General features: G+C 39.3%; 2 protein-coding genes and 1 pseudogene across 2 annotated transcripts; 1 reads left to right on the forward strand and 2 right to left on the reverse strand.

The window, feature by feature from the left end:
• Positions 1-359: 359 nt before the first annotated feature.
• On the forward strand, positions 360-1,547 carry LOC133907444 (uncharacterized). The gene is made up of 2 exons (XM_062349495.1): positions 360-602; positions 981-1,547. Exons 1-2 carry the CDS (start codon positions 585-587, stop codon positions 1,401-1,403), a joined length of 441 nt encoding a protein of 146 aa, XP_062205479.1. The 5' UTR covers positions 360-584; the 3' UTR covers positions 1,404-1,547.
• An 896-nt stretch (positions 1,548-2,443) lies between these two features.
• Positions 2,444-4,956, reverse strand: LOC133907443 (SEC1 family transport protein SLY1-like). The gene is made up of 2 exons (XM_062349494.1): positions 4,769-4,956; positions 2,444-4,671 (listed from the first exon to the last, which is right to left on the reverse strand). The coding sequence occupies exons 1-2, from the start codon at positions 4,797-4,799 to the stop codon at positions 2,819-2,821; spliced, it is 1,884 nt and encodes a 627-aa protein (XP_062205478.1). The 5' UTR covers positions 4,800-4,956; the 3' UTR covers positions 2,444-2,818.
• Positions 4,957-6,063: 1,107 nt separating this feature from the next.
• LOC133907189 (uncharacterized) lies at positions 6,064-6,810 on the reverse strand (annotated as a pseudogene).
• Between the last annotated feature and the right edge of the window lie 13,106 nt (positions 6,811-19,916).

The following is a 19,916-nucleotide window of genomic DNA, read 5'->3' on the forward strand; positions in this document are numbered from 1 at the left end:
TATTATAACTAGGCTACGTATATGGTTATAAATATATAAAGCAGAACGGAGGGAGTAGGCTTTAGAAAAAAAGAACAGAGGGAGTAACATTGTACATCAAGCATATGTATGAGAAATTCTGATGCCATGGAAACAAAAATTATGATACTCAAAACATTTCATAGTAGATAAAGCATAAGTAAGATTTGTAACATTTGCTTGCACTTGTGTGTAAGAGCTTTGCTTTCAAGTGCAACCAGACTGACACCTTCTTGTTGCACCTTCCTGGTAAAAGAACTCACGGCCAACTCTGATGCAGACCCATCCTGCTGCTGAAGTTACTGAACAAAAACGAAGTGATAAATGCCTGCAAGAGCAAACAAGAGCATGCATCACCAAGTGATCATGGAATTTTGTCTGAATCTTTTGGGTTGATAATTTCCAGTGCATGTGTATGAAAGGGCCTCAACTGGCACAATATGCAGTGTATAAAATGCCTACAATGCCAATGAAAAATACAGAACAGAAACAAAGCAGAAACCTTTGCCGAAGTATGAACCTCAGGCAAGAAATGAGAAGGTGAAGAACATTTTCATCGTTTGCTCATGGGGAACCCAAGCCAGGTTATCCTCTACTTGTCTAGTTATTGCTATTTCAGTAACTTTTGATCTTTCCCTTCCTCTCCTCTTGTCATGTTCTTCAGCTTGCATGCTATTATCACACCAGTTATGCTCCTTCAGGGTATAGCGAGGTAATCAGCATTATAGATCACATACAACTTCATAAATACATCAGCATCTATAAAATTTACTTACATATAACAAAAGGCAAACTTGCTGCTGTAGGACACTGTTAAAAATCTCTTTGCAGCAAAGAAAAGAATTTAATAGTGTCCAACAGAAAGAGTACATTTTGATAATGTCCTGTAGAAAAATTCCCAAGGAGCAAAAGCAAAGTTAAGATGACACATGAACTATCTCACCATTTCTTTTTGCAAGCAGGGTGCCGTAGCAGAGAACACATTTTCAACTGAGGAGCTACGAATCCGTGATGATTTGGAAGCAGAAATAGAGGAGGATTTGGAACACGAAATCATCGACAACATGTGCCGCCTCGCACGCCACCTGCAGAGGCTGTATCAGCATAAGGATAGAAGAGAACTTACTGGCTCAGCTACTGATTACCAGTTTGCACTGTCCCACACAGAAAACACGGTTGTTTCTGAGATGAATATCAGGATAAAATTGGATGGTCAATGCAGGATGGACATAACTAAGATTGGGAAAGATTTTGCTGCCATTCAACCAAAGCCACGCCCCAATACTGATCAATCTGACAAAAGGCAAGGATCCATGAAGATAAGGCATAGTGATACAGTTTATTGCAGGAAGCAGCAAAACCATCCAGTTGTGCCGTGGAGATAGGTAAATGAATAGGGAATGTGCATTGCACCTGAAGAACAATAGTTTGGTATAAAAGTATACAACTTCAAGGTATTTTCTGGTGTGCCATCAAATAAATCATATTATGTAATTCAACTACATACAGGACTACAACTCGTTCATGGAGAAACCAATTTAAATAATATTAACATAATTGGAATTCTAAGCAGAACCATCCAGTTGTTCCACGGATATAATGTACATGAATAGGGAATGTGCATTGCAACTAAAGAACAATAGTATGTTATACAAATTCTGGGGATTTTCTTGTGTGCCAGCAATTAAATCATATTATGTAATTTGACTATGTACAGAAATAAAACTTGTTCGCAGAGACACCAATTATCATGGTTTGAATTCTAACAATCACTTGAACAGAAGGGCACAACTACAATCAGAAGATTTGGGAGTCGAATGCAAAATAAGAGTGAAAATAAGGGAGTGAAGAAAATTTACATGACAATTATGGCAGCAGCGAAGCCTATTAGGGATTTTTTTATTATAAGAGCCTATTAGGGATTTGGCTGTGACCCTGTGAATGTGAAATAGAATGCAACTTCAGCTTTAGGTAGCCGAAGATAAACAACAATAGGACTGAAGACTCTTGGTTAGATTCACAGGTTCTCATAAAATGTGTACCATTATATCATAATTCCCCCTGCATTTCACAGGAAAAAATAATAGACACTGGAAACAGCACAATTCACCCAGTTGTGCTACTGTAAGAAAAATGTCGTACAAATATTACTTCCTTCAATTTACAATCACTACGATGCATTCCCCTAATCCAAGCATCCAACTATGAAGGGCAAACAATTATTTGCCATATTCTTCAGGTAACAACTTATATCCTCAATCGGCAAAATGTATAAACATATTAGTATTACCACAAGCACATTTTACCGCATTGTGAATCACGTATATGCAGTCCCAAGAACTAACGTATGCTCACTAGAAGGCAATGCATGACAGCACAAAAATATATAACAGCCAGGCAGTACCAAAATTTCAACCAAAATAAATTTATGCAAACATCAGAACTGGTGTTCTATTATAAATATTCATTTCATGAATCTGATTTCTGGGAGTGTGCAAACAAGATTCCAACAATTTCTCAGAAACTAAATGGATGCAAGAGGAAGTAAAATACAGCAAATTGAAATGGGCATACATGGAATATCGATCATACCAGATTCCCAAATTGCAATAACAAAGCTATGTATCGAAAACTCATTCAATACAGGGGCATAAACCTGAGTTTAGGAAATACGATACCACTAATCTATGCAGCCTGGACCACTCCTTAAAATAAAAATTTGCGGGTATGAACTTATTTACTGTAATCTCTGAAGCTTGAATCACTCGTTAACATCAAAAGGTCTGGTAAAAGCTTCTAGCTACTGTGCTGGACCAGGTGGTGCGTTGCTGCTGCCACCACCCAATCCTGCTTTCTGCCCCAATTCCGCAAGTTGGTGAATAAACTCCGCCCCACTAAGAATTTCAGTTGCACCATATATAACATGCTTGGAAGGCTGTGAGCGTTGTTCTAGTTCCATCAAGCTCCTGTACTCGATGTAATTTCCTCCACCAATCATGAAAACAATAGCTTCTCTGAATGGCCCTTTAAACTGGCCACCAGTTCCTGACCTAGGGACCCGTGGGTCAAACAACAGGTAGTCATCGACCTCTGGGTTTGGTTTCCCTTCCATGAGAGCTTCAACTGTCCTGGTCAAGGCCAGCTGCCTCCCATCTGATAAGAGATTCTTCACACCTGCAGTCACAGCGCTAAGGGACTGCCCGTAAAGCTTCTCCGCCCAATCGACAATGTTGCTCTTGGTTGCTGTGCCCGAAGCAGTAGAAAATTGGGTATTTAATGCTTTTATCCTCTTCACATACTGAAATGCAGACATGTCGACTTCCGACTCACGCAGCACAGCCTCAACCTGCTCCAGTTCAGATGACGGTGGCGTCTCAAAGGACAGCAGGTAGGTCACAGCTAGCCGGAGCTTATCTTCCTTGGTACCCTTACCTCTAAGGAGGCTCAGCAGCGTATTCCGGTCCACGGTGCCATTCACGAGCATATCATTCTCACAGTCACAGTATCCATCCAGAGACCTCTCCTTGATATGCCCAAGCAACGCTGTCGCAATATTTGTGTGCTTATCAATCATCTTCTTCCGTTCTGTCAGCTCTGGGAGCGAATTCACCGCATTCATGAGATGCTTGGTGTTGCCAATCAGATCAGTTCCATCGAACTCAACCCCAACCTTGCCACCACCAGTGCGCTGGTTCACCTCGTCCACATCCTGTTTGTACTTGGCAAGCTGCGCCTCGATTTCCTCCGCAACTTTGGGGAATTGAGACCAGCTGTTTGCCACCCAGAATTTGTCAGAGTCATCTAAATCGTACTTCTCCGCCGGCAACTTCAGCTTGTTCAGCTTCAAGCCGAGCACATCGTGGACCAATGGGCGGTAGCTCCAGTCGTGCTGCACCCCAACCGACAGCTCGAAATTCCTGTCGAACAGGCACAGCACAGGGCGCTGGAAAGATGCGACGGCGGCAGATGCAGCTTCCGTGAAGAGGTTGGGTTTGGCGAGGAGGTGATCGCGGAGGCGGGCGTCGAGTGCAGCGGCGACCATCTCCGCAGGTCCACCCCGCGCGCACCTGATGACGGGCACCGCGCCGAGCGTGGCGGCGATGCAGAAGAGCCCGAGCGCGACGGCGTCGACGAGCGCGGCGATGTCGGCGTCAGCGGCGGCAGGGTCGTTGAGCGCGATGTACGCGCGCGGCTGGGCGAGGGAGAAGAGCCCCTCCTCGAGGCAGACGAAGTCGAGGTATTGGTCGGCGACGCGCGCCACGCGGTGCGCGGACCCTGGCGACGCGGCGCAGGCGGCGGCGAGGCGCTCGAGCACGGGCCGCGGGACGGAGGTGGAGAAGTTGATGTGGAACGACGCGTAGAGCCCCGCGGCGGCGTCGGCCGCGATGCGGTCAGCGTTGGAGGGCGTGGGGCGGACGAGATAGACCGCGGGCGCGTCCGGGACGGCCTGCCGCGCGCGGTCGATGCTGAGGGTGAGAGTCACGCCGTGCCGGCGGAGGTCGCCGACGCGAAGCACGGGGGAGAGGAGGGAGACGCAGGGGGCGTCCATCACCAGGATCTTGTACGCCTCATCCTCATCCTGGCCCCCGCCGCCGCCTGGCGTGTTCTGCTGCTGCTGCTGCTGGTACAGGTGCAGCATCCGCACGATCACATCTGGATCCGAGGCAGAGAGCGTGGTTAGATCCAGCCATGGACACACAGAGATAGAGAGAAAGTTTAGGGGGCATTTGGGGGAAGAGTTGGAGTTTACCGAGCTGCTTCTGGCGGAGGCTGAGCGCCATGGCGGTGCTCAGGCGATCGCCGGCGTGGATCGGATCTGGAAGTGGAGGGGGGAGGAGAGGAGGTGAGGAAATACGGAACAGAGAACCACCGTAGTTGGACCAACCATCCAATCTTGACCGTCGATTTGTTCTGTTTCTCGAGCCAGATCATCGTACAACGCCACAGCTGCATGATCTCCTTCTCCGTTGAAGCCCTTGCCGTTCTACAACAACCAGGCTGTCAACGAGCTGAGCTTGAGTGAACCCGTCGTTTTAAATTTGAGTTTGGTAAAAATTAAAGATAGTTAATTGGTCGGGTCTAATGGGTTAGCCTACGGCACGGGAAAAGTGGTTCGGCCCAGGCACGGTACGACACAATAGAAAATGAGTCGGGCCGGCACGGCACGGCACGATAGTAAACGAGACGGGCTGGAGCCGCGGTATGCCGGACCAACACGGTTTATTTAAGTTTTTCGATTTTTTTAAGGTTTTATATAATTTGTTTATTTTTAATACATAAAAAGATGCTTAACAGGGTGGTAGAGTCGTTGCTTCCCATGTATGAGATCGTGAGTTTGATCTTTACATCCGGCGGTTTTTTGATGTTTTTTCCGATTTTCATGTATTAACGGACCGACAGGCAAAGAATATTAATGGGTCTATCGTGCCATGGATCGGCACGGTACGACCCGTTTAGCTAATGGGTTGTAACGGGTCGTGCCTGACTGGACTTGTACCGTGCCGGACCGGGTCGCCCATTTGAACATGTTTGGTAAAAACTCGTCGAACTTAATGCATACTAAAAATCTGGCCGAGTCTAGAACAAGATTTGAGTTTAGCTTGATTGAGTTTCGAGCTGAGCTCGAATCGAGTCTAAAGTGAGTCGAGTTCGAGTAACTCGTGAGTTTCGAGTTTTTTTATATCTCTATATGTGAGCTATATATGTATGTAGTCATGTGGTTTTAAAATTAAATAATTGAATTTTGAGTTGAATGGTTTAGTTAAAATAATAAACTAAACCAAAGTGAATGGATATCGACTCTTCTTTAACGAGCTATTCGAGCTCGAACTTAATAGGTTTAAGAACTTGTAACTAGACTTAAGTTTAACTCGTTAAAACCTCAAATCGAGCTCGAATCAAATATATAGTGAGTCGCTAAACGAGCTCGAGCTTTTTTTACCACCCTTACAACAATTTGGAAAAAAAATATATAGGCAGCCGTGCTGCAGACCGATTCATTTGGAGCACCGTCAGGATTGCCGCCACCTGTCCCAAGCGTTTATCTCAAAGCGTGGATAAGCGATCGAGGCAGCAAGCGAAGATAGGCGCAGCTATCCTAAGCCAGTCGCGGACAAGCTCGTCGAGGGACTCCGGCTGCGGGCCCGCGTTCTCGAACGTCCGAACCTCACGGGATCGCAACAGAACACGCCAGGTGCAGTCGCCATCGCGGACGGACGCGACCCAGGTGCGCGGGCGATCGCCGTCGACAGTGAAGCAGACAGCCTCGAAGCAGAGCTTGCTCAGGCGAACGCCGATGACGTGCCTGGTGTAGGCGTTGTGTCAGTAGTCCCTGGGCACCGCGTCGCGTGGTGTCTAGAGGCCGGGTCGATGACGAGGACGCGGGGGACGGCCACCTTGGGGCGCAGGACTGGGACGAGGAGGACGAGGCCAATGTTGACGTCTTTGATGGCGAAGCTGCGGGCGGCGAGGAGGCATGGCGAGGGGGCGAAGACGGCGGGCTAGAGAACCTTGGCTCCCGGCGGCGCGAGCGGTGGAAGAGGGGTGTCCGGGTGGAAGAAGTGGTCGTGGAGCGGCGGCGAGCAGGGAAGGTCGAGGGAGGCGGCGTGGCGCCAGCGGCAGCGAGCGAGGGCGGCGCGGAGGATGTCGGTGGGGGAGAGGCTGGAGGATTAAGACGATGACGTCGTCCAGGAGCACGGCGACCACCACCGACCCTTCCATAGGTGGTGGCGGTGGAGCCGAGGCGGAGGAGGAAAGTGGGATTGGGATTTTGCGGCTCCTTTTGCGCGCCATGGCACATTGATGAGGCTCCGTCTGCGCTTATGCTTGGCTTGATTGCTCGCTCGGGCTGCTCGGCTCGATCGGCTGCAGCACCCTCGCTTTGAGATTGACGCTTGGGGACAGGTGGTGGTAATCTGGACGGTGCTCCAAATAAATTGGTTTGCAGCACTGCTGCATAAATTCTTTTTCCTAATAACAATGATGTGTTCTCGAGAATTATAAAGCCTTCCCTTTCAAGTAGTTTTTTGTATTTCACGCTCAATCTTTGGTAAGGCTTGGTTCTTCGTTGCTGGACCTGGGCACTCTCTTTGTCGATTTGCTGCGAACGAGAACCCACTCCACCATCGCTAACCATACCTATGGGGACTTATATATGATTGTCTATTATTTATAATATCGAAAGAAATACTTATGTAATCATTCAAGAGTATAGTAAAGAAGGGCACAAATCTATACAAATTCAGACATGTGTCCTATCTTTGCTTTAATTATTCTTAGATCAGAAAGTACAAAGAGATTTGTGTATTGATCTAATCATAAGAACTATGCAGATTGCTTTGTATTTCTACTACTAAGATCTAGCCGGATGATGGTTGATTCTGTCGTAGATCTTTGACGGGTATTGGTATTTTACCTGACTAGATCTACTTTGGGGGTTTGCGACTTCAGATATCTAAAGGCATGAGAGGCTTCAATTGGCTTGGCTTGGGATTTGTTGTGATGTGATGTGATTCCCTCTCTTTTCTTTTTATAGTCGGAAGAACTCGGACGTAACCTATCTAGACTTATTCGAGTCTAATCTTCCCTATCTAATATAATTACCTTACTTATATTTTATCTCTATACATTTACTCTGTGGCGCTATGACTAGCCTCAGGTCAAGTAGAATATAAATGATCATCATATACCCATTGTAGATATGTGATGTTTTATACATATATAATAATAATTATATATCATCGTCAACGTCAGAGAGTTTGCCGTCTCATGTTGTACGCCATGCTTGCCTTGGTTCACTTGAACATCGCTGGAAGTCGACCTTAGCATACTGAGCAGAGGTGTCCTCTTTCTCTCCCTGAGCTCTCATCTCCCTTCCACAGCTCTCTTTCAGCAACAACAAAGAAAGGAAGAAGACAAAGATGAAGTGGACTGCATACGTGGCAAAACAGCTCCACATGGGTAAAAAAATGTCCACATCAGCAAAACAACGACACAAAACCGGGTTAAGGGGTGAATTATCCGGTATTAAATTGTTTGGGATAGTAAATCGAGTCAAGTTTTCGTGGGGAGATCAATCAGACAAATTTGATTGTTAGAGTAGTAAAATAGACTTTTTCCTTTACATTATATTCACACAAAACAAACACATAAAAAAGAGTTTTGCTATTTATCTGTTGTCAGATTTCTTACTTAAGAATTTGTCTAATTTGTAGCCCTTTGATATACTTTAAATGTTGTGCTATGTTTAATTGCGTTGTGATGGATTATTGGCGATATCGGTTTTAGATCTTACGCCCGCAGCCCCTGAGGACTCTAGAGACCTGATTTGTTTTAGAATTCAAGCATCCCTCTCTCTCCACTAAATGTGAATACATAATACTAGCTCTCTCTCTCTCTCTCTCTCTCCATCTCTTTCTCTCACACATACACACACTATAATTGAATCCTCCATCTCGATGTATTCGTCACTGACAAGTGCGACCCCTCACCCGTGTGCCCGCGTGTCAGCAGCGACACAGTTACGTCGATCCCAGCGCCTATGGAACCGCTCATCTTCTCTTTGGATGCAGAGGCAACACAATTCTTCATCTCCTCCCCCCTCGAGCCAGCAATTCGAAGGTTTGATTGAGTTGATTTAGGTTTTTTCGTTACTCAATCTATTGGAAATGTCAAGTGATTCATTCATTCCCCGGTGTTTTTTTGTTGTTCCTCTCCCTTAGGGTTTGATTTGTCAGTGGGGATCGAGGTCTAATTGAGGAATCCAGGTTGCTTCCACGGTCAGGTGAGTTCAAATGCATCGCATCTATGTTCTTTTGACGATTTGTCGCGTCATTTGTGTGATTCTGCGGTTAATTTTGTTGTTTCAAGGTTGGGACGTGTTGGAGCAGGGAGCTTGGAGGAAGAATCAAGCGGCTTTCAAATCCTGTTTGGGTGAGTTGTGCTCCTTGAGCAATCTTGTTTAGCATTCATCTATTCTATGTAAGTTCACTAGGGTCCTTAGTTGCCATGTATTTGGATTAATTTGATGCCTATTGTATTATTGTTTCCTAAATCCTCATTGTGCCATTTTGTTTAGTTCATGGTTAATTTCTGTTGTTTAGGGTTGGGACATGTTGGAGTAGGGAGCTGAAGGAGGAATCGAGCAGTTCTCAGTGCATGTTTGTGTGAGTTATATTCATGAAGTTGTTGCGCTAGTTCCTATTTTTTCTTGTTCCTAAGTTTAATTGAGCAAATTTGTTTAGAGTTCTTCTGTTTTCTCCAACTTCATTTAGGTCCCTTAGACCTTAGTGGCTATGTACTTAGGTTTTGGTTTGATGCCTGGTGGATTAGGATTTTCTATGAATCTATATGCTTAGGGTACTTAATGATTTGTTAAACTTTGGAACCGTTCATGTATGGATCATTTTTCATGGATACCTCTGAAAATTATATGTTCCTTTTGATGTGTCTCAGCATTTTATATGTGCACCACTACTGATGCTACTTTTTTAGTTAGATGTGAATCATACTCATGTTCCAGCTAGTGTACGTCTTTTTTTGCATTGTCTCTTTGCCATATATGTGTTCCTTTTTTTATCTCAACAATGTATATCTGTTGATGTGTTTTTTGTTGATTTATGCTGAATTGGGATCAGATGTGTTGGAGCAAGGAGCCCGCTAGAGAAATCATCAGCCTCCAGGACTTGTTCCAGTGAAGTCTAGTTCAATTTACTGCAGATTTGCGATAAATCCTAGGTTTTCTTGTCTAATCCATTTCTCATTGAGAGAAACTGCATGAGTTAAGGGAAATCTGCTAGTTGAGAGCAAGGAATAAAGAAATAATAGTATTCAGGGGTGGGTGCAGAAAACTGTGGATTGGATTATTAGTATTGGGAGAGAACAGTTCATGCCCACAACCAACCCCAACCAACCATGATGCATATGTCTGTGCCAACGAGAGTGCATGCAAGAGCACTGAAGTGATGGCCTGTAATTGATTTTGATCATCCAACTATTTATATTACGACTGAAGTAGTATGACACTCGATTAGTATTTAGTACTGCTCATAGAGTAGTGAGTGGACTACCATTCCTTAAGTCATAATATGTTAAATTATTCTAGTGAAGATAGAGAGACAGATTTCTAAGTAACATATTGTTCAGAAATCAGTATAAGAAAAACTTAGCAAATAGGATCAAGGGAGAAGATTCATTAGCACAATAAAAATTCACAGCAACTCAACAAGGTGTTGTACTTGCTCTAATACAAAATTAAGGATTGAAGCAGATAGCTACATTTGGCTATCATGTCTATAGAGAGAAGACGTGTGCTCTTTCTCATTCTCTCTGTCTTTCTGTAGTTCTCTATGTATACGTTTGTATAGTTCTCTCTTCCTTTGTCCTCTCTCTCTCTGCTTCTATCTATATCTCTTCTCTAATTCTCTATTAGGTAGTGTTTGGTTCGTGGGACGGGATGATCCATACATTACATACTCTCTCTATATATCTTTATTTTTAACTCTATCTCTTTGTTAATTGTTTTTGTTGGGCTCGTTGTCTCTCTATGTTTCTTTGTGTAAGTGAAAGATTCACACTAGTACATACACTAGAAGTTCGGTGTGGCACTGCCATACCTGATGGCCCATGGTCACTCCATGGGCCCTATATTTGTCATGTTATATTGAAATAATTTATTTGATACATATATAAGCCTCTCTCTAAGTTTTGTTCAAATACCTATTACATAAGCATCAAATTTGATCAATTTATGTTTGTAATCATATGCAGAAAGAATATTGATGATGTGCTAGAACAAATTTCACCACAAATGATTAATTGGTAAGAATAAAGTATATACACGCCAGTCAAATCAAATATAATGACAAACAGTAAATGGGCGACAATGCATTGCATAACTTGAGAGAAAACACTACAATCCTGCATTGAAAAATGGCATGTGTTTCGATAGATGTGTTGCAAAGTAACACGAACAAAAACTTGTAATGGTGTTACACAGATATCATAAAGATCTTCCCAGCATATTTTGCAGCATATAAAAAATGTATGGTCACATAATGAACACTACGCTTCTTCACAAAGAAAATATGATTATTGAACAATTGAATGTAGTGTTCCATAACATATTTACTGTTGAGCCTCTGGCTCTTTTTGTTCAGGTACATGCAAAATTTAAATCATGTCATTAACACTTTTTATGCATTGGCTTCAGTATGATCACCGTGTTAAAGATAGGAGCATGATGAATAATAGGACATGAGCAAGTAGAAAATCGCTGTTGAAGAAAATAGTGACCATGACAAATTTTTGGTACTGAACTACTATAGTAAAATAAAAAATTCACCTTACACCTGAGAATAGAAAATCAAATAATAGCTTTGGTAATAGGAAACAGGGGTCACTGGATCCATTAATATTTTGTCGATGTTATAGGAAATCAAGTGAGCTTTAACAATTTCTTTTTCAGTGCTCATTGTAATATAATGAGAATGGTCTTTTGCTTAGTGAACTGTCTTAAGCCCTGCTAAATGAATACTTCAGTTCAAAAATATTTGTAAAGGCAAAAAAGATTAACATCACATTATGAATCAAGATTTATCGACAACTTATAGTAGTAGACATGTTTGTGCTAAGATTTTTTTTTGGCTATGCAGAATTTAATTATGTTGCTGGTTGTGTAACTTTCATCATTTTGTAGGATGAAGGTTTATATACATTTTTTCTCGTTTTGCATCTCCTGTTTATTCTCTTCTTTCATTTTCATATTCCTAATTCTTGCTTGCAGAGCTGAAATAATTTGTGACTACAAGACTAAAGAAAACTTAGGTTATACTTTTATTAGTATGTTTCATCCCCATAAAACATCTTACTATGTTAAAATGGCAACTCATTTTGTTCTGTGTGGTTGTAGAGCAATATGTTGCAAACACTAATTGACTATATGATATTTGAGCTAAAGGACTGTGTCACTGCCATACATAAGTTGCAGCTCAATCAGAAAGGTTCATCAACCACACATGGTTTAAATTTCTTAGTAGTATAATTTGTATACCAACTTTTAGTACTAATTTATATTGAGGAAAATTATTTGCATTTAGTAATTAAGTATTCGACTGGATACAAAATATCAACATCATTACATGTATCAAAAGACTTGAAAATACAATCTGCACTTAAATACTATTTTTCTTCCCCTGGTATTAGTGTTAGCATATATAAGTTTATATCATCAACAACTTCATTTGTGAGGATTAATATTGCTCTTTCTTTTAGATAGTTTGAATCTAAATAATTTTCTACAAAATTTGGGTAAATAGCATCGACAATTGCTAGAATTTTTGGCCCATTTGTGAATACAAGTAAATCATATGGTATATTTATCCAGCTGGATTCTTCTTCATTTTGCCTTTTGGTTGCTGGTATGATTCCATTTCCTATATTGAGAACCCAATTGTTGAACTTTTGTATTTCAATGTATTCAGGGGTGGTTGAGCACTTATTTTTTAATCCCATATTTTTTGTCAGATTTAATACATGAACATATTTCCACAAGTACAATTTTACAATTGTAGCATCAATTATTTGTGATTTTGATCTATTTTCTATTACTGGTACGATCTGTCATAGATCTCTTCTTAGTACAATGATTTTTCCTACAAATGGAAACTCTTTCACATCCGGGTTTATTAGAATTTGTATATCTCAAAGGGATCTATCGAACGCTTCAAAACATTGTTTATTTGTCATTATTGCCTCCTCCCATATAATTAAAGAAGTGTGTGAAAGTAGTTCTGTGAGGAGTGTCTCACGTTTAATTTCACAAGTTATACTCTCATCTATATCGATTGGAATTTTAAATCCGTTGTTCTACCATTTGGTAGCAATAGCGATGCTACTCCAGATGATGCGACAGTTAGAACTATTTTTTTACGAGCTCTACGATAATAAACAATTGTATTCTACAAAAAAGTTTTGCATGTGCCACCGTATCCACATACAAAATAGAAACTAGATTTATTGTCTAACACATTTTGTACTATTGTATGGAATGCGTGTTTCTGATCATTATTCAAAATAGATATAATTTGTTGGCTTCTTCTTTCAATTTATCAACATCGTAGCTCATCTCTTCTTCTTTGTCTATTACCACATTTATATGTGTTTGTATATGTTTTTTAGGTAAATTAAACATATTTATAAGTGCTTCATTTTTAGAAAGTATATATTCTATGTTTGATAATAATATATAGCGCATTTGACAGTCAGTTATTATGTATTGTATTGGATGAAATCTATTTTGTAGTTGGTAAACAAAATCATCAACCATGAGTCGTCAGTTGTTTTCGAATAATTGATTTTGATTTTGGATCTTGCAAAATAGTAGCATTGTTGCAAAGAGTTATCATAATTGAGCAGAAGTTGCCCATGCTGCAGCTTAATTGAAAGTCCAATATCATTCCTCATCATTGTTTAATAAACCACGTGCGGCACATGCATCTTTAAATGTATCATAGAAAACTCTTTGTATGATTTAATATTATCATAACTTTAAACTCCTTTAATTATCATTAATAACATCCACAAATAGAATCTTTCTCCTTTCCTAGGGTTAACATAATATAAACGCCTGATTTTATGGCCATATGTTCTTCTATTCTATGTACGATTTTTAGCATCCCATGTAAATTTTATTGGGAAATCACAATATGTTAAATCTCGACCTTGTGTAGAGTTCTTATTTGCTGTAAAGTATTCAATTAGCATAGTTTTTCTTTTATTTGGGTCTTCAAATAGTTTGTACAATTTCATTTTTTCTTATATATAATGCTATCCATAAGTAGCAAATGAACGAGGAGGCATTCAACCGACGGTGTATGATGGTGTATCTCATACCCAAGCAATCTCCATAAGGCATCTTGCTCATATATATATATATATATATATATATATATATATATATATATATATATATATACAATCTAGATATTCTTTTATCTCATAATTTATCCATTTTTTTGTATCTGTAGGTGTATCTTTTTTCTTTTTTATCTCTTCAAAAATTATTTTGGCTTTGCTAGAGCCTTTATTTACATATTTGCATAGATATTGAAGAATCTTACTTTTATTGACATATTAGACATTGATATGAGCTTGATACTTTTTAATTAAATACAAGTTATGTGGAACTATCCATCTATTATCCAGGTCAAGTTCATTTCTCCTCACATAAACTCCAATATTATGTCGCCTATATAATCTGAAACCATTTATCAAATGTAGTTTCTTCTTGGAAATTCTTTGGATAGTATTTAGAGCATTTCCTTTTTTTCATACAAAAGCAGTTTATATTTTTATCACCGCATGGTCTATGTATCATATGTTCTGCTATAAGTACATATCATAAGGGATCTTCTGGATTAGGTATTTCGACGGAGATGAAACGATCAATAATGTCATATCCATTTTTGTTTAACCAGACTAAGATATGAACATGTGGTAAACCACGTTTTTAAAATTCTATTGAATATAAGATTGCATTAATTGCTCCAAATATTGATCCAGATTTTATATCATCTAGTAGTGAATCTAGTTTCATATGAAAAACTCATACTATTATATCTGGTCTATCACTAGATTCTTGTCCTTCTAATAACATTATTTGAACTTCAGGCCATTTAGAATTGCATGTGAAAATTATGAATAGATCTGATGGTCCATAAACTCGACATATAGCTATACCATCATGGTAATTTTGTATCATGTATCGTCTGCATCTTGTATGACTCGATGATCTCCCTGTAGTAAGCCCTTTTCTATAGCTTCTGCTATGCCTTGTAGATATTCGACTCGTAATTTATCTTGGTTTTTAACTATTAATACCAATCTATCTTGATCTTCTAAAGCTCGAGCATTGACTATTATTTGTTTTAATAATCGGCCATAGCATAAGTATGGATTTGGTTGACCTTCATGATAATATACATGGTATTTGAAAAATTTGTCCATATACTTTATTTCATTTTTTGTTGTTGTCAGTGTTCTGATAATGGATACCAAGTTGGTAGCCTCTTTTGCCATAAGGAAAGAGTAGTGGATATTGCAAGGCCATCAGTGCAGGGTGTAGCATTGATATTTCCTGTATGCTATGGTCCTTACTATAAACTATTAAATCACATTTAAAGTTATCTAATGTTAAGTTACTGACTATGAACATAGCTAGATCATCTGTGTTTGGCATTTCATATTACACAGGATCTCGTTTGTTAGCTCCAATAATACGAATACTTATATCTATACCGTCATATTGTTTCATTATGTCTCTAGCAAAATGAAAAAAAATTTACTAAAAGATTGTGTGTATTTAACATTTCTATTAGCCCTTTCACTATATTAGAATTGATGTCTGTCACTGTCATTTTCTTCTTATTGTAAAGCACATATTCTATTCAAAACTTCATTCTCAGTGTCATATATGTATAATTCTGCAAATTTAGGAATATTGTTGTTTTTAGGAAGTAGACAGCCAATACAGTGATGTACATGGCCATTGATACGGAATACATATGGTCCTTGAGCATGATTTTTTGATTTATCTATTTCGCTCTATCGAAGTAAATGCAAATAGATTATTGTAATGTCTAATTTTACTTAGGAAATGTTTTGAACGGCTATCCCTATTCCATTTTAATAATGTTGATAGAAAATTTGGGGGTTTTTTTTAATGGAGGAATTACAAATTTTCCTTCCTTGCAACATTATGTGTATGTTAATTCTTTTTTCTTGTATGTTGGTTCCTTATTTCTGTCTTTCATAGCACTATTAAGGCTTTCTTGAGGCCAAAATAGATCATCACAGTATTTGCATTTACAATTTGCTATTCCAAAGTATGATCATCCTGTATATGACTTTTTCTGATATTGTATATACTCAGAGAATAAATAAATCATGCTATGTGAAATTGATAAGTAGGCAAATTTTTTCTGGATATTGAAGTTTCGTTTGTTATATAATTTGCTATGGATTCTTTAGAATTTGTTTGGATGTCTACTATCTTGTGTTTACTATTTCTTGGTCTTTCCATTTTTGAACTTGTTATAAGTTATGTTAGTCAGTACAAACAAATGAACTAATATAATTTATTTAAGCATTACAAATAGATTATAGGTACAAATAGAATATATGCTATTGTGTACTGATACAATTTTTTTTCTTATTACTTTAAACTAATTAACAGGCAATCATCTTTAGCAATTTTAGTTATGAGTGATATATACTGTATTATATATTTTTGTTAAACTTGTATGAACAATAATGTAGCAGGTAGAGTAATGTGCCTTAGATTTTATATATGCAACATGATAGATTGATCTATAAACAACATTTATAATGTAGTTGTAGTTAGGAATCAAAAATAAATAATAATAAGTACTATATGAATATTTTGAATTTATTAGCTTGTATGCTGCAGTAGTTCATATACATAATTCCCCCCTACAATGGCTGTCTAATAGCTATTTAAATGGCTTTGGTAATATAACGAGAATGATCTTTTGCTTGGTGTACTGGCTTACGCCCTACAAATGTGATGAGAGGAAGAAGCCCTACAAATGTGATGAGAAGCTCTTCCTCTGTGTTAGTTTCTATTTCTTCCATAGCGAAATCAATACATCCTTATAGACCATCAACTGCATAGCAATTTAGTAAACACAAAAATAGATGTTTGTGAAAATACAATACAGATCGAGGAGATAGCTGTTTGTGTCCATGGTTCGCGTCAGAAATTAGTCTTCTACTAAAATTTGAAGGTTATACAAATTCCCAAATTTTTGTAGTAATATTGGCTTTCTATTGTGGAAAATGACAAATTAAGTATATCCATTTCAAGTCGAGTTAGCAAACAACTATCTTCACTGAATTCACTTATGAGTGATACGTGTTTTATATTACATTTTGTAATCACATCATTCAGCAATTCTAGAAATGAGGACTCGACACTAAATATCGTATGCAATGATTGAATTTTCAAGGTGACAGGTTAGTATATTTTGTTAACGCTTGAAAATATTGTATTTGATGCACAGCGAAAGGGCACATTATGTAACATACTTTTTTTTACTTGCAATAGTAGTGTTGTTGCCTCTATACCTCAATTGGATCACACAGAGACACCACATGTTATGATTTCAGGACCACTGCAGATAGATCTTTGTTGTTCTGTACTGTTTTATCTGAACACAAAGGTAAAATTCATCATATATTAAAATTATTATCATGTCTTCTTATTATGTAGTAGCAAGTTAAATAAGTACGCATAGATTAAAATCTCCAACACATTTGAATTTTGAAGCATTTGAACAATACTTCGGTTGAGCTGCAAAATGAATGTTGAGAGTATTCGATTCGATCATCAAAGTGAGACTACGATGGCAAAGAAATGAAGAATGTTCAATGTGCTTTTGAGAAGAGAACTCTTCAGTCATAGGTATTAGTAGTATAAAGAGCAGAATTGAGAAAACAGACATTGTAAAGCAAACTTGAATATAGTCATTAGTAAAACACATGGTAGAATTGAAAAAAGCTGACATTGCAATCAAATTGTAATATCTTAGTTTGCATTGGGATGTTTATCAGACCAATCTATTGGGATCTTAATTCCATTTGAAATAATTTGTTTACTAAACACTGTCATAACCAAAAATCATGGAACAGATGAAATTATCAATCAGTCATCTCTCTAACTCTTCAAATTTCATGAGTAAAGAAATATATAATTTAACTAATAATACTATCACCATATGTCAATTCTTGTCGACTGGCTTTTTTGAAATCACAAATCATAGAGAACTAGTAACAACAAAAGCCTTTGTGTAGAATTAGCTGATAGCTAGCAAGATCAAAAGGGAATAAATGGATCCTATATTTGAGTTAAAAACACACGCTTTCACAAAGAGTGCTCAGAATTTTGAGTACAAATACTTGGAAGAATCAAACATCATGCAAAAGAAACATCCTCTTGTTTAGAAGTGATACTTTTTCTCTCTTTTACAAAGAAGACTTTAGATTTGGCAAAACAGATAATTCTGTAATGCTTTCTTGGAACATTGCACACCATTTGTTCATCAAATGGAACATATTAAAAAGGGTTTACATAAGAAGAAAATGAAACATGAATATATTGCGATCTGTATCATGTGGCCATGCAGAGCTTAAGCCTAGGAATTACTATTTGAAAGTGGATGAATACTAAGGCACAAATTATGCTTGCTTTTGCTATTAGTACAAGTGCATGATAGATAAATTAGTAGGTCCTTTTTCTAACGCTGTTTGTAACAATCTGACAAATTAGTAGTGCATTCAAGAGGGCCCCTGTGCAGCAGTTGGGGTCGCTTTTAACAGCCCTTTTAACTACCCTATCCAGAGGAAGACAGCAGCTTGAGCTAGCCTGCAAGCAAGCAGAGATGACCAAGAGGCCCAAAGCAAGCAAGCAGGGATGACGAAGGGGTACGAAACAAGCAGTAGGACTGCAGGAGACTACTCCATTTCTCTTCCTAGACCTATCACCATCAGTGGCACATGCAAGGTTGGTGGCTAATTGGAAGGGAGTGTGCAGGAAGCTGGCTTCCATGGCTGCCATGGAGAGCAGTGAGGTCTAAGGATAGGTAATGAGGAGAGAGAGAGAGAGAGAGAGAGAGAGAGAGAGAGAGATGGGGATGCCGGGAGAAAATGGAGGTCAATCAGGGAGAAGACGGCCTCGCCGGCGACGGCTCGTCGGCGGCGGATTGGAACCGAGTGAGGCTGAGCCCGTCGGTGGTCGTGGGAGGCAGACACCCGAATAGCCCCAGCACGCGGGGTTGCCGGTGAAACTCCGCTACAGGTAGGTACAGTGAGGAAGAAAAGAGGGCATGGACCAACCTCAAAGCGTAGGTACTCAAAGACCTCGACCTCTGACGTCCAACCGGTTTTCACGGCTTGCTCTCACGGGAAGACACACTTCTTTCTCTCAGGGAATTGGATTCTGTTGGTGTTTCATGAAGCTCCACACCGTGGATCTGAACAAATGTCACCAACCTCCACACCGTTCGATTGAGGAAGATGCTAGACCGACCTCATCGTCATCTGAAGAAGCATCGCGAAACTGGAGTCGTTGGTCATCTGGGATGATTTGGAAGAGCTCCATCGGGAAGCTTCCGACTGCTACACATCCGCCCAGCTCATCTCACCGTTGCTTCGCAATTAGACGGTAGTAAAGAACCAGCCAATGGGAGTCCGAGAAACCCGACGGGCTTTAGATAGTAAGGGATTATTGGTTTTTCTTCATATTACTTCTTTTCAAATATGTATGGGATAAGTTTATTCGAGCCTCAGTTCTAAGTACAGCAGGATTATTTTTATATTGGATATACTGATATCCTAAAACAGAATAATCCGTATGTAATTTAGTTTTTGTCTATTGAATTTAATGTCCACTGCTAAGATTTTTTTCTAATATATATTTCTTTTGTTAATACCGATTTTGAAGTTTTCATCATGGAGCATATGGAACTCTAGAGACCTAAAGACTCTTCTTTGTACTTATTTTTCGCAAGATGATATAGCAAACATTAGTAGCCACATTATTTCTTCTTGACATTAGGTCTCTCTTCTGCAAGTTGATGCCTGTTGGGTTGGCTGCATGCTAGGCTGCTATTTTTTATGGAGATGGTATTGATATATCTTCTTTAACAGGTTTGAGCTATTTTGGATCCGATTTGTCAAATCTGTTGATAGATTTATATTAGGCCTTTTCTTTTGTTAAAATTTTGTCAGTATAACGTGGTACCTTTTGATTGACTAAAACCTTAATAGATTTTGTCGCATAAAATCTATCGACAGCCAACTAAGTCTCCCTAAAAAAAGTTGGT

Source organism: Phragmites australis, chromosome 24 (genome assembly GCF_958298935.1).
Source record: "Phragmites australis chromosome 24, lpPhrAust1.1, whole genome shotgun sequence".
NCBI classification, from domain to species: domain Eukaryota; kingdom Viridiplantae; phylum Streptophyta; class Magnoliopsida; order Poales; family Poaceae; genus Phragmites; species Phragmites australis.

Coding starts and splice junctions, on each gene's coding strand:
- LOC133907443 (XM_062349494.1), bottom strand. CDS start 4,799: ATGGCGCTCAGCCTCCGCCAGAAGCAGCTCG. Junction 4,672..4,768: donor CCTCCGCCAGAAGCAGCTCG/GTAAACTCCAAC, acceptor CCTCGGATCCAG/ATGTGATCGTGCGGATGCTG.